The following is a 13,728-nucleotide window of genomic DNA, read 5'->3' as shown; positions in this document are numbered from 1 at the left end:
AAATATAATGTGAAACACCAATACGAGAGAAGACGTTGAGACGCATGCTGGGGGTGTGGCCTGACACACGCAGTGAGTCAGGCCAACGCGCTCACATAGGGAGCACGCGGTCGGAGCACGGGCTGCCATCACATCCATACTTATTTTACAAAGTGCATTCGGGAAGCCATCCAATAGCCCTCTTGCACTCCGTTTACATCCCAGTGTATTAAGATACATGACAGAAATGTCAAAATGTTTCATTCTAACTTCATGCCATATATTGGTTATATATCGGCAATATTTTTTTTTCACCTTCTTATGACAAATGACCTTATTGTGAGTCGCTTTGGATTAAAGCGTCTGCTCAATGCCCCAAATGTAAATCCCATTGACTAAAAACCAAACGGTTTAAAACACCTGAGTGGTATAAACAGCCCATTTGGTGAAATATTTGGCAATATGCAAAGCACGGCCTGAGGCACTGTCTTGATTCAAACACCTGGTTTCAACACAGACAACGGTGGAACACTGCGCAGTGTGCACACTCTTGCGTATAATCGTCATTGTTCTAGGAACCTCCAGTACAGGGAAGCAGTGGTCGCCCCACGCCCCATGCCCCACCACGCTCTGGCTGCAGCCCCGGTCCTCTTCTGTGGCAGATAAGATCAGCCATTGTCTATCAGAAGTTCTCTCTCTCTTCACTTCCCATTTTGCCGTTCCGAAAAAGCAAACCGCTTTTCACCTTGGCTACCTTTCGCTCGCCCGACATGTCACCGTGGTGCAGTACAATGTAGGACGTCCGCGCACAAGTGGCCTCACCGTTGGGGGTCATGGAAGAGCACAATGATGGTTTGGAGACATTTGAACCTGAGCCACACCCTCCCACGCTGAGGTAATTTCAAAAGATGTAAGCAACTTCATATTTTGGAGTACAGTGCCAAATTGCAAATGTTATGCTAAAGCTGTGGTTGTTTTGTTTTCCTAGGTGCACCTACTTTTGCGACATCTTACTACGGTTTATGAATCCGTTTGAAGTGTTACCCGGTTCGGTGGTGTGCAATTTACATAAACAACACCGTGCAACAGGGTTTCACTGTAAACTAGCTACGAGATTCCCATCTGGGAAAGAAAAACATGGGGAAAACCTCAATAGCACAAACACACACACCTTCTGGCCAAAGGCTCACAAAACAGCTCAACCAGGTGGTGCGGCAAACAAATAAAAAGCTGTGCATGTGGCGACAACATTCCTGAAATAGTAGCCAGGCTTTGGAGCTGAGAGAAGACAGGAACAGGAGGTGATCGTCTGCGGAGTGGACGGAGAGGGGTGAGCACAACAGTGCAAAGCAGATGGGCAGAAAGCATGCACACGCACACACATACACGCACACACACAAACGCGGGTGAGCAATACTGCAAAAATTCCCATGTTCCTTTTCATCTTCCCACGTTACGGTGCGGGCGCTCAGCTCTGCGTCTTGGTGTGGTGAGCGGGGGCCTGAGAGGCAGGCAGGCAGGCAGGCAGGGCTGCGTTCCTCTGCTGCGCTTCCAGCCACACAGCAGCAGCTGCAGGGCCTGGCCCCGCCGACACGACGACCCGCAAACCGGAGCAGAGCATGGGTCGGGATGAGCTCCGGCTGGCTGCCGCTCCGTCAGCCTCCGTCAGCCTCTGCAGGCCGCCGCCCCGGTGTCTGGCCGTGTTACATTGTACAATCAAAAGTCACCGTATCAAAACAATTGACGGCCGCACCCCGACCGGGGCTAGTAGCAGGGAGCACTCCTCGGGCCGCGCCAACAACATTGGTAATAGCACCACTTAGCTGGTTTGATTTAATGTGCTCGACGAGGAGAGCGGAGATGCATTGGAGAAGGATAACCCGAAGGGGAATATTTAAAAGCGGGAGGCTCATCGAGACAATTCTGAAACAAGACTACTCCGCTCATGCCTCCAAGATGAATCTGTCTGTGGATAATGGGGGACTGGGATCCTCGCCCCCCCCCTGTTCAGCGGTTACCTCTGGCTTGCCTTTACACAAGCTTCCTGACCAACAGTGGTTGGCCACAATTCGATTTTTAAGAGGGTGGAGCTGGACCGCAATGAAGCACGACCACTGGAACAAAAACCCTCCCTAGATACCGTAAAAACACGGATGCTGAAACTAGGTGTGGAGGCCATACAGGTGAGAAGTGGGAGTGGCCCGGTCCTGGCTATGGTCCAGCATGCCAACACTGCCTTTGCGGCACAGTTGGCTTGACCTCCAGCTAGAAGTGTTGGTTAGAACGGTAAAATAGGACAGCAGTCAGTCCCACACATCCCATCTCTCCACATCTTCTTCACCTCTTCTTCCGTCCATCTCTCCCATATATTTTTTTTTAAATGCCACCCTGTTGTTTTGTATGTGTTAGTATGATCTTGAACATAGTCGTCTGTGGCATTTTGTCATTGTAACTACAATAATACCGCAAGTTAAAAAAAACTGTGGTAAAATCCCCATTATCAAGAACTACGTTTGCACCCCGTCCCTTTTTGCAACCCTACAAATTGGGGGGTCTAGGGGGTCTACCTACCACATAAACACCAAAAACACAAAGCCTCTTATGTTTGGTTTTCCCCGGCCAACCACCCCCCCTCGCCTCACTCTGTGTGAGTTTTTCCATCTAAGATTTCAACACTGAGGCACACTGATGTCGTTTCAACACTGCCAACCCCCCCCCCCCCCCTCCCCCATCCACAGGTAACAAATCCATCTCTGTTAGCGCGTCTCTGATAGACAAGTCCAGAGCCTGTGGCCATTCCCTCGCATTGTAAGATGACCTCCATTCATTATGCTGCTGCTTCACAGTAAGGCGTGCGTCAACAAGCGCTCTCCTCACTCTAAATACACGTTGGGAATGTCCAATACCAGTGCCTCAAAGCAGGAGACACACAAACTTTCTTTTGATCTCTGCATCACTTTCTCCTCTGTCTCTTTTTCTCTCTCTCCTGAAGTCTGTTCTCAGTGTGTGCATTCCCCCGGAGTTTGACACGCTCATTCCTCTTCACCTTCCCTCTCTCACCCTCTTACTTCTTTTTTTTTCTTTCTTACTTTTATTTTGTTTCCCCTTCTCTCTCTCACCCTCTTCCTTCTTCTCTTTTTTTTTCTTACTTTTATTTTGTTTCCCCTTCTCTCTCTCTCGCTCTTATCTCGGCCACTTACCGGCAGGACAACAACATGTGTCGGCTGCTACGCAACCACTGTGGCGGTGTGCAGAGTACAGCCATAAAGTGACCTCAACGACATGGACACATCCACACAGAGAACCAAAGGGTTCTAGGAATACTAGTACTAGTAGTAGTAGTAGTAGTAGTAGTAGCAGTAGCAGCAGCAGCAGCAGCGGTAGTAGTATTAGTAGAAGCAGGTGTAGTATTGATTGATTGACTGATTGAAAACTTTATTTCAGACTCAGGTCCATAAATAGCACAAGACAAATACAATACAAAAACATAAATACAAATAGTAGAAGCAGCAGTAGTAGTAGTAGTAGTAGCAGTAGCAGTAGCATTAGTAGCAGTAGTAGTAGTAGCAGTTGCAGAAGTAGTAGCAGTTGCAGTAGTAGCAGCAGTAGCAGTAGTAGTAGTAGCAGTAGCAGTAGCAGCAGCAGCAGCAGCAGCAGCAGCAGCAGCAGCAGTAGTAGTAGTAGTAGTAGCAGTAGTAGCAGTAGTAATAGTAGTAGTAGTAGTAGTAGTAGTAGTAGTAGTAGTAGTAGTAGTAGTAGTAGTAGTAGTAGTAGAGTCATGGGAGCGTACTTCAGAGAATCAAAGCATGATTCAGTGGCTGGCTGACTTGGGTGCTTCGCCATACGGCCCAGGTTGGCCCTCGCTGGGTCGGGGCTGGTCAGGCTTATGGCCATCGTGGTTGGCACCGGCTTATTTTAGAACATCGCCACTTCACAGGAATACAAATAACAAGAAAAGGAGCATGCATGCAGGGTGCGCCTCACATTCAGGCACGTATTCACCAGAGTGCACGCACGCACGCACGCACGGATGAGAGCCAGTGGAACACGTCATATTATAGCATCCTAAAGCATTTAGATAGCAAATGTGTTCAACCGTCACCTTTGTTTATCGTGAATGCAATGTATTTGTCTGATACAGACAATATTTGTCTGATACAGACACTAATAATTCTCTTTCTTGGCTTTAAAACCGAGGAACAACTGATAAACACCACTGTTTCGGCACATTAGTCCTACATTAGTACATGCATGGTAGCAGTAAACACATTACTCCTGTGACAGTGGAACCCCTTCCGAGGGATTGGATGTACCCAAACATATTTCAGATATACACAGCAAAGCCCTGTAACTTACTGACAACAATCGCTGTCCCCGTAGTAACCCATCGCTGACAACAATTGCTGTCACCATAGTTACCCATCGCAGTCCCTCTGTCCAGAACAAAACACAGAGCCCCTTGCCAAAACACTTGTGTGCCACGTGTGTGCGTGCGCAAGTGTGCTCGTCAAATCAGAAGCCACACAAACACTCACACAGCATAATCAAGAGGTCCTTGCGGCGGCTTTGCTGGTGTTGATGATGATGGTGTGCAGGTGTATATGCCAAGCATCAGTCGGACCCAGCTGGAGTGAGCCAGCCTCGTATAAACGAGACTAAAGCAGGCGACGATATAATAGAACAGAGCAGAGTGAGAGGGACAGAGGGAGAGAGAGGTGACAAACAGATGGCAAGCACACCTCTAAGAGGGTACGAAAGGGGAGGCTTTCCCATCCCATAGAGAGAAGGATTAGCAGGTTGGTGTGTGTGTGTGTCCGTGTCTGTGTATGTGTGTCCATGCGTGTGCCCGTGCGTGTGTGTGTGTGTGTGTGTGTGTGTGTGTGTGTGTGTGTGTGTGTGTGTGTGTGTGTGTGTGTGTGTGTGTGTGTGTGTGTGTGTGTGTACGTGCGTGTGTGCGCGCGCCTCAGGTCTTCATGTGGAAGGCGAGTCTGCCGGCTGTGCGCATCTGCAGCGCGACAGAAAAACAAGTCAGCAGAAGAGAGTGAACCCTCTCACCCTTTTAGCGAAACAGTAGGGAGGAGGAAGAGAGGGAGGAGGAGGAGGAGGAAGAGAGGGAGGAGGAGGAGGAGGAGGAGGCACGGAAGAGGGGCAGTGTCAGAAGATGAAGGAAGGAACGGAAGAGAACAACCCAGCTAGATGAGAAAGGGGGAGATAAAAAACGGTATGGGCCATCGACTGTATAAATCAAAGTACTTAAAAAGGTGCACCAGGCCAACGTAAAGGGGGAAAAACAACTTTCATGCGCTATTATTCACCCTTCTCATGTGCTGTTTACTGACGACACATAGGGGGACGAAACAAACAATAACGGGGGGGAAGAAGTACAGTGGAAGCAGGATGAGGACAAAGGATATAATTGAGTTACCATTTAGTCCTACTTATTTTTTAATGTTCTTGGGTTTGGTCCTCTATAAAACACATGGCCCCCACTGCTCATTGACAACCTGAGTGAAATTACCATTTGCCCATAATTGAGAGGCTAGCAACGGGATAGTGGTACCTCAATAATGAAAATCTGTCACGTAAAAGTCAAGTATGTTTACGACCGCATTGGCACTTATTGCAGTTTGGAGGGGAGCAAAAAGTTGAGCTGCTTGTAAACATTCCTGGCGTTGCTTTAAAAGTGACTAAATTAGGCTGCATTTGCCTTTTAATTGCTCGTATTTCAAGCTCGCATCATCCCTCACACACAATCGTCAAGTGCTGCATGTTGACAACATGTCCTTCCGGTAATCCACGGTAAAAACACTCCAAAAGGTGTGCCACACTCGCTCAGATCAGCTCATGCCTGAGTCCAATAAAACATCCCATGAACTTTGGATTCCAGCTTTGCACTCATTTTCACGTTCACACTTTCCCTTTTCCTAAATCCTAGTCTGTGTGCAGCTCCGTCCTTCAGGATTTGCTGGGACTGTGCCAATATAAGATGAAACACAAGCCGGCTGTGCGTTAGCCCGTTGCAGGATGTATATAAAAAGGAGCATGTTATGATGTCATTGGTTGAAATGTTACATCTGCCAGTGTGCTGCAAAAAGTGTGCTCCAAAAAGTCAAAAAACGTCCAAGTATTGCCTGCAAGTGCGATTCTGGGTACTAGATTGCTACAATAATTGCCTAAAACAAATAATTTATTTTATTTCACTCAACTTGATTGATTGAATTCCTTATAAGATCAATACCCATGATAATACTCTTCTAATCCATCTGTTTCCCATGAAGCATCCCATAACGCTATTTAAAGGCACTGCTGACTGTTGCTCTGGTGCGATATCATAGCATTGGGTGATTGCTGGCCATCATAGTTATAATAATGTTCACGATTATTATAAGTAGTCAACAAATGTATCATTAACGTATGCAATTATGTGTAGTGCGCATGTTTCAAGTCTGGTAGTTATTTACTAACGCCTTTCTAAACCCCACCATCATGGTCATCATGGTCAGTCACATGGACACACACACACACACACACATATATGTATGTATATATGAACCCAGATGGGACAATTTGAAGAGACATAAGATCTACACGTCTGTCCCAACAGATAAACCCAAAACTCAACATTACCAGCCGTACAAAATATTACCCTACAAGGCCTCTCCCACAATATCAATATTTCAATGTTATCGTTCATTGTCTTTGGTGATATGGTGTCACGAATTGTCTACGTCACCCGAGTTCACTCAAGCAAAAAGCATGACCTAAAATGTGCTTTGGCGGGGGAGAGGAGGGGGGGGGGTCAGAAACAGCTACGTCTTAAATCACCTCCTTCAGAAATGTAAGCAGATATTCTGTCATCAATAATACACTAGTAGTCGGCGAGCGTCTACAGTGGCTTCATCACCAAATCAGTCTGCTGCAGTCATCTGGGGGTGGAGGGGGGGGTTCCGACAGCACCACCACCCCCCGTGCTAATCCCTGCATTACAGCCACGGCTCAAACTGAATATTACAGTGTCAAGTCGCCAACAGTTAAAATAGAGCAGGTCCAAACAGCAACACGGCCTATCGAATAAGATGGTTGCAGCGTGCCGTAATGGCACTTGGTGTGTGTTTACGTGTGTGTATGTGTGTGTACCTGTGTGCGTGCGTGCGTGTGTATGTGTACGTGTGTGTGTGTGTGTGTGTGTGTGTGTGTCAGGAAACACACCACTGTAATAAACAGGAGGTTTATATTATATACTGTGTATTTAATAGGATTCTATCAGAATTGCAATCGTGTTCATTCTAGTATAGTGATCGGTTCTGGGCATAAAAAAACACACAATCACATTCAAAAGACCAAGCATGACAGTATCACACAAAACAATAACATTAACGCACACAATGTCCAAACAGAAGGAAAAGGTGCATCTTGAGTTTAGCATTGCGATGCTAACCCTCTACCAGTTGGTCTGCCTGGCTCCTTTACTTGTTCCTGTGATAGTTCATGTTAATCATACGACACTGGGATCGCTGGACTTCTGGCTGTCAGTGCGAGATGTTTTACATTTCTGTGGGACTTTTATTTAGAGAAATAGAAGTAAGTGTTACAACAAATGACACCATTTTCTTCTTAAAAAAGAGGTGCCGCTGGTGTACATAGTGTGTATTTAGACAGCATGAGATGGCTATATTGAGAAAGAAAAGGGTGCTTTTCGAGCCTTAATCCTTAAAACAAGGTATCCAGAATGGTTGTATACGTCAGTAAAGCAAGCAATGGTTGATTACGTCAGTAAAGGAAGGTTGGTTCAATTGAGTGTGTAGACTATAACCATTATTTGCTGGTAAAAAAGTTTTTCTCTGTTTACTCTGTTTTTCTATTCGGCTTATATGTGTGTTTTATTAATCCTTAGCTATGTGAAAGTTATCAAGGTCTAACAAAGCCTGTCTGGAATATACAACTAAAATATTTCTGTGAAACTATTAGCTTATGAAGAAAAAAAAAGCATAGTATCAAAACGACGCAGTATAATGCAGTATAAACGTGCTATGCTACGTTGTTGAATCAGCCAAATATGCTCCAAGACTGTTCTGTTCTCACTTCGACAACACATCAAAAGGCAATGCATTGAGGGAGTCAAAGGTCAGGTGGTGTTTTTCTTCTGACATTGGTAACACTGTCGAGGTGCTTTAGGAAACACTGCTTCACACACACACACACACACACACACACAAACACACACACACAAACACACACACACACACACACACACACAAGTGAACAAACAAGATAAAAAAATGCATTGGCAAGCAGTAAGAAGTTGAAAGGGTTAGCCTACTTTTAGAGATAAAGGAACCCCTCCGACAGAACCTTTCCACTAACGGTAGCCGAGATAGCTCTTCTGGACAACACCACAAACACATGACACCCAACGGGTGGGGAGTGGTTTCTGACCTGTCCAAGAACACAGTAGAAATCTATAGACAGTGCTGTGGCTGCCGTTTCACCGACAAAACACTGGCCTAGCATGGATTCCTCTAAACTAAATAATTTGGCGGTACATCTTAAAACAACAAGTGCAAAGTTAAAAGCATAAATATAATCAACTACAGGAATCCATGACTTGGGTGCGGGAAAACAAGAGACAGGAGAACCAGAGGCTGAAGTTTGGACAGCAAGCAGCTCCAGAGCTGTCCATTCACAGACAAGACCGTTCAGAAGCTTGGCCCCCTTCTACAGCACTCAAGAAAACAGACACCTGGGTATGCCGAAAACATAGAGAACGCTCATGGATCGGAAGGGTGCTAGTAAGAAGCCAGGCAGTGAGTTAATGAGAATGTACACACGTAGTCTCTCTCCCTTACCCTCTCCCTCTCTCTCTCACCTACAGGGTGGGCCACTTCAAACACATTCCAACCCATGCAAAGTATTGTGGGAAAATGCCACTGTTCGCTTCAGTGAAGGGTGCCTAAGGATTCCAAATAGCCAACGAAGAGGCTACCATTCACCGACACCAAAAGACACGGATCACACATCCAACCGTCTTAAGTTTTCTTTTTGCTTATGTTTTTAATCGCTTGTTAGTTGTGTTCCACTATCCAGCACAAGAGCCAAACCAATATTGATCTTCTGTAACCCTTCCAACCCAACGTACCATAGGTCTGACAGTACCAGTTTAAAAGCTGTACATACACAGGAGGCGACATACACATACACACAACGACACACTGAATTGCACACAAACAAACACACACCCTCGCCTTTCAAAAAGAGCATTTCATGAGCCTGAGAGAGGAACAAGAAGGGGGCATGGCTCTCAGTTGCACAACTTGTTTTTCGCTGGTTATCCAAGGAAAGAAGACAGCTCAGTGGTTTCCTCTGAGAGCTGATTACCGAGTTAAAACCTTCACACAAACATTTCCTCCATCAGAACCAACCCAGTCCACCACTCGTTAAGAGAAGGAAATGTTACATTATTCAGCCTGCTGTCAGAAAATCACGGTCAATGGGGGTTTACGATAAAGTGTTTGACGTGTGGATTCAGAAGGAAATTGTTTACGTATTTTTGGTGGTTGTCTTTTCCCCACCCTTAGGCATAAGCAGCGCTAGTGTGTTAGGTAAAGTTACTTCCAAGGAATTGAGTATTGAACCCGAAACAACAAATGACATGTGCTCCATTCCCTCAAAGCGATACCAGTAGACCTGTATCGACCCTGTAGTAAATAGCCATAACATGGCAAAAGCAGCTTGTAATTACGCAAATGGCAATTAAAAGTCAGGCAGTGTTACTGCATATATAATCAATCATCAATTGTGTTCATCATTTAAAATGGTTACTATCAACGTCGATGTGGACATATATTGAAAAGTGCTTAATGGGATGTTATTTATGGAAGAGTCTTAAGAAGCCTAAGCTGTTTTCGGGTCGAATGGGTCCTTCTGCATGACCATCGCTATGCATTCAGTCCGATAGTTAAAATAAATAAAATGAAGAAATTATATAATTGAACGTTGCTGTAGAATGATGTTCGTTTAAACACCGCTAAAATAATCGTTTTCCCACTCAAACAATTCCATCGCTAACATATAAACAGAAATACACGTAACAGGGCAATGGATGCCGATTATTTACTACGCTGTCAGTGCAACATATTAATTGGAAATCGCGTTCATTGACACAATTCGCGCCGTGATAGTAATCCCTGGCAGAGGACGTTATGATAGCCCTCGGTTCAAACGCGTGTTAAAGTGTATCATGGGGGGGCTTATCCGCCACTTAAAACGGGGATTTCGAGAACTTCCGAAGACGAGTGTGTGTGTGCGCGCTACATTTGTTTACGTTTCTGGCGAGAGCAACGTGCGCGTGTGTTGTTGCGCCTTGTTGTCGCCGTGAGAGGCCTAGCTGTGCTGACGGGCGCCAGGCGAATCCTGCAACTCCCAGTTTAGATCCGCTGCAACAGACCCCTCTCGTCCAGTCACGGCGACTAATCTGGCCCTGGGGCTGATGCATCCACGACAGGCCTCAATAATACATCTTTAAGGAGAGGGGCGGGGCTAAGGTATTCTTAAATAACTTTACCAGGGAATACAAATGAAAGGCTGTATGTCAACAAGTACTGGCTTGTTTTTAATTACAGGAATAAGACCTCGAAAGCGTACAACAGGGGGGATATACCTGCAGTGTCAAACACTTAACTTCCTCTCTGGGGACGAGTATTGGCTCTGCGCTGATAATAAATATCTATTCACCATATTGTATTCGTTTTACCGCAATGAAATGCAAATGAAGACGCTCCGTTTAGCCCTTGTCGTATTTGCACTACTTATCGTTCTACCAATGTGTACACTCGTTATTACTCCTGTTGATACATGCAGTTGAATCATATGCAGCACTTTAAACTTGCAAGAACGAATAAAGTATACTTACTTTCGCCATTCAATAGTCCAGCCTGGCATGCAATGCAGATGCACACTACAATAAACACACTTGGTGTTTGCGGTTTAAACGTCCAGCATCCCATGTTGCCTTTCCAGGTGATTTCTTCTTGCATAAGTTCATACAAAATCGACGACTAAAGGAAAAACGTCATTTTATAATAAGTATGTTATGATAACAAAACGTATAAAAATCCAAATGTGTTTTTAATACTCTGGAGAAAAAAAAATGGTGTTTCCCCCCCCCCCCCCCCCCCCTCCCCCCCCCCCCCTCCCTAAAGGGGCCGGGGTAGAACGTGGTTGTATTATGATTCAAAACGATGGGAGTTTGATGAGACCCTTACAAAAGTCCGACCACTTAAATAACGTGGTCTTGGGTTCTGGCGAAACAAGTGCGGATAAAAAGCTTCATGTTCCATAAGCGCACAAGGTAGTTGTCTTTCGTCTGTTTATCACAGCGCACCGGGGGATCCAGGAAAACAGGTCCAGTTCACCGAGGAGATCAGCGAGGAACACCCGACGGCGAGCCGCTCGCCACGGGTTCACTCCATGGCAAGTATGCCCTGCTCCAGTCAACTACTGCCTCCAAACGAACAGTAAAAAACCCAAGTCCAAAAGCGGAGGGTTGTAGAAAGGAGCACGATCTCACTTCAACAAAGCCCAGTGTTTTGGGTCGTAAGTTAGTAATAGCACCAAATTAGAAACCAGCGTTGACTGTTGTTAAGTTGTTGTTGTTTTTTAAGTCCACAGGTCTCTCATGTATCTCACGTATTTGCTGTAGTGTCCCGTCCAGTTTTTTCCTCGGTGGAGCTCACCTTTCCAAGATGCGAACCCGCCGATGTGTCCACATCACCGAGGTGGTGTTGGGAGTACGTGCAGGGAAACGTGCTGCCAGGGGGATCGCTTCCCCGACGACCTTCCTCTGAACTCCTTCACCCCGCTGACCACGCCGGCGCGGACCGATGGACAACCCGGGGGGAAACGCACACAAAAGGGACTCGGCGGTGGAAAAACCCTGTTCGTTTAATGAACCACGGCCGATCTGATCAACTATTGAAAATAATAAGCGGCAGTCTGTCGGAAAGTGAGAAAAGTCGACACCACGCCGCCCGTCTTTTTCAGATTAGCTGAGGGGGGGGGGAGCAGCTAGCTAACAGCAAACGTGGTCTCTGCGCTGACGATAGAGTTAAAGTAAATGTACCGTCTCCGACAGTCCAAGGATGAGGTAAACAGAGGTAAAAAGCCTAAAAAGACGGCCAATGAGGAAACTTCTATTCCCGTTGAAGCGGTACCTCTCCCATCAGGTTCCCCCCTTTCGTCTCTAATGGGTCTCCACCAGTAAACAAGTCCTGCCAGTCAGCTGCTGGGGCACGCTCGGTTCGCCGCAAAGCCCGGACTGGATCGCCGTCAAAGCCCGCAAGAAGTACGGATTCGGACTGTCTGCGCGACCAAAAGCACACTGCCAACTATAAATCAAGCGATGTGTCTTATGTAAAGATTCGTCGGTATACGTTTGAAGTCGTTTACATTAGGCGTACATGTTCGAATCTGTTTATCGTATAGTGTATATATTTTTTGGAAATACTTTGTATGACGAATTCAAATTCAGAGTTCTTTTAAGTTTATCGTGGCATTGGAGGTTGGACGTTGCATGACGAACGAGTTGGAGCGACCTCGACTGTAAATCAACACAGTATGGATCGTTTCCACCATGTGGAGATGCATATGCAACGCATTTGAATTCATTTCAAGTGAATCACGTTTGCGTTATATCTGTTTACAACCATGCGGCAGGTTATTCCCGTTCAATAGTGACGCAACTACAAACTAGAGACGACACATGTGGAGCTGGGACGCACAGCCCCAGCAGCTTAGCATTACAAACATCCTTGTAATAAACACGTCTCTCATGATGGGATATCGGGCTGCACACAGTGAGCCAGTAGCCTTGTAGTATGTTCTTTCACCTGGCAGCCGTTTTGTGGAATTAAGATTCTCTTCTTTTTGATTTGTGTTCTTTGATGTCGATCGTGAGAGTGAGAGTGTAAACGGATCAAAACAGAAGGATCCACTTATCCACTTCACTTTACAGCGTCTCACTTTGGCAGAATCCTCTTGTTTCCATTGGACAGAATAAATAATATAATAAATTAGGAAGTTAGTAGTTATTAGTATTAATAGTATTGTTATTCACATTTACATAAACTGAATTATTTCCTTTTGACTGATTAAAACTTTTCATTTCATCTGTACTATGTCACACTGCACACTTAATTTTATGAAACATGGCATATTTTCACTGGGGGGAAATTCAACTTTATGGCAAAAGCCATGTAATGCATGCAATCTCCTGCTTAAATGTGGTGCACACTGAAGAGCTTGAAGCTGGAAGTGGTTTGGTGTTTGAATCACGTTCTTTCATCAGTGCACACAACCTAAAGCTTTTAAAATCAACGAATGACCGGGACGTCCCCAACAAGCTGACCGTCTTCCGCTGCTCCCCATAGGCAGTGTACCCGCGGTGCTGGAGGAGAAACACGCCGGCAGGCACGCGGACCCTGGGATCACCAGCCTGCACGTTCCTCATGGACGGGGCCGTTCCCAGGAAGGGCCTCCATTAGGGTAACGCAGGGGCCCATCATCAGATACAGGCCGTTGAATCGCACCGAACGGCCACCGGTTGGCACTCAAGGCATCGGGGGTTCCTCTGATGAGACTTTTTTTTGCACCATTCTCCACGCTACATTTATTCTAACATATTACACCATTACAAGCGACTCTTGAGTCCTAAAAAAGCGCTATATAAATCTAATTTATTATTATTATTATTAC

At 45.8% G+C, this 13,728-nt stretch overlaps 1 protein-coding gene across 1 annotated transcript in view; it reads right to left on the bottom strand.

Annotated features, from left to right (window-relative positions):
- Positions 1-11,119, bottom strand: part of insrb (insulin receptor b) — an 80,296-nt gene extending 69,177 nt beyond the window's left edge. Inside the window, exon 1 of the mRNA XM_079739105.1 lies at positions 10,889-11,119. Within this exon, the coding sequence (XP_079595231.1) occupies positions 10,889-11,012 (124 nt within the window). The 5' untranslated portion in view covers positions 11,013-11,119. The remainder of the gene's footprint in view (positions 1-10,888) is intronic.
- Positions 11,120-13,728: the final 2,609 nt, after the last annotated feature.

This window comes from Pollachius pollachius (assembly GCF_949987615.1).
Source record: "Pollachius pollachius genome assembly, chromosome: 7".
Taxonomy (NCBI): Eukaryota; Metazoa; Chordata; class Actinopteri; order Gadiformes; family Gadidae; genus Pollachius; species Pollachius pollachius.
Note: the sequence above shows the minus strand (reverse complement) of the source record. Positions and strands in the feature narration are given on the sequence as shown.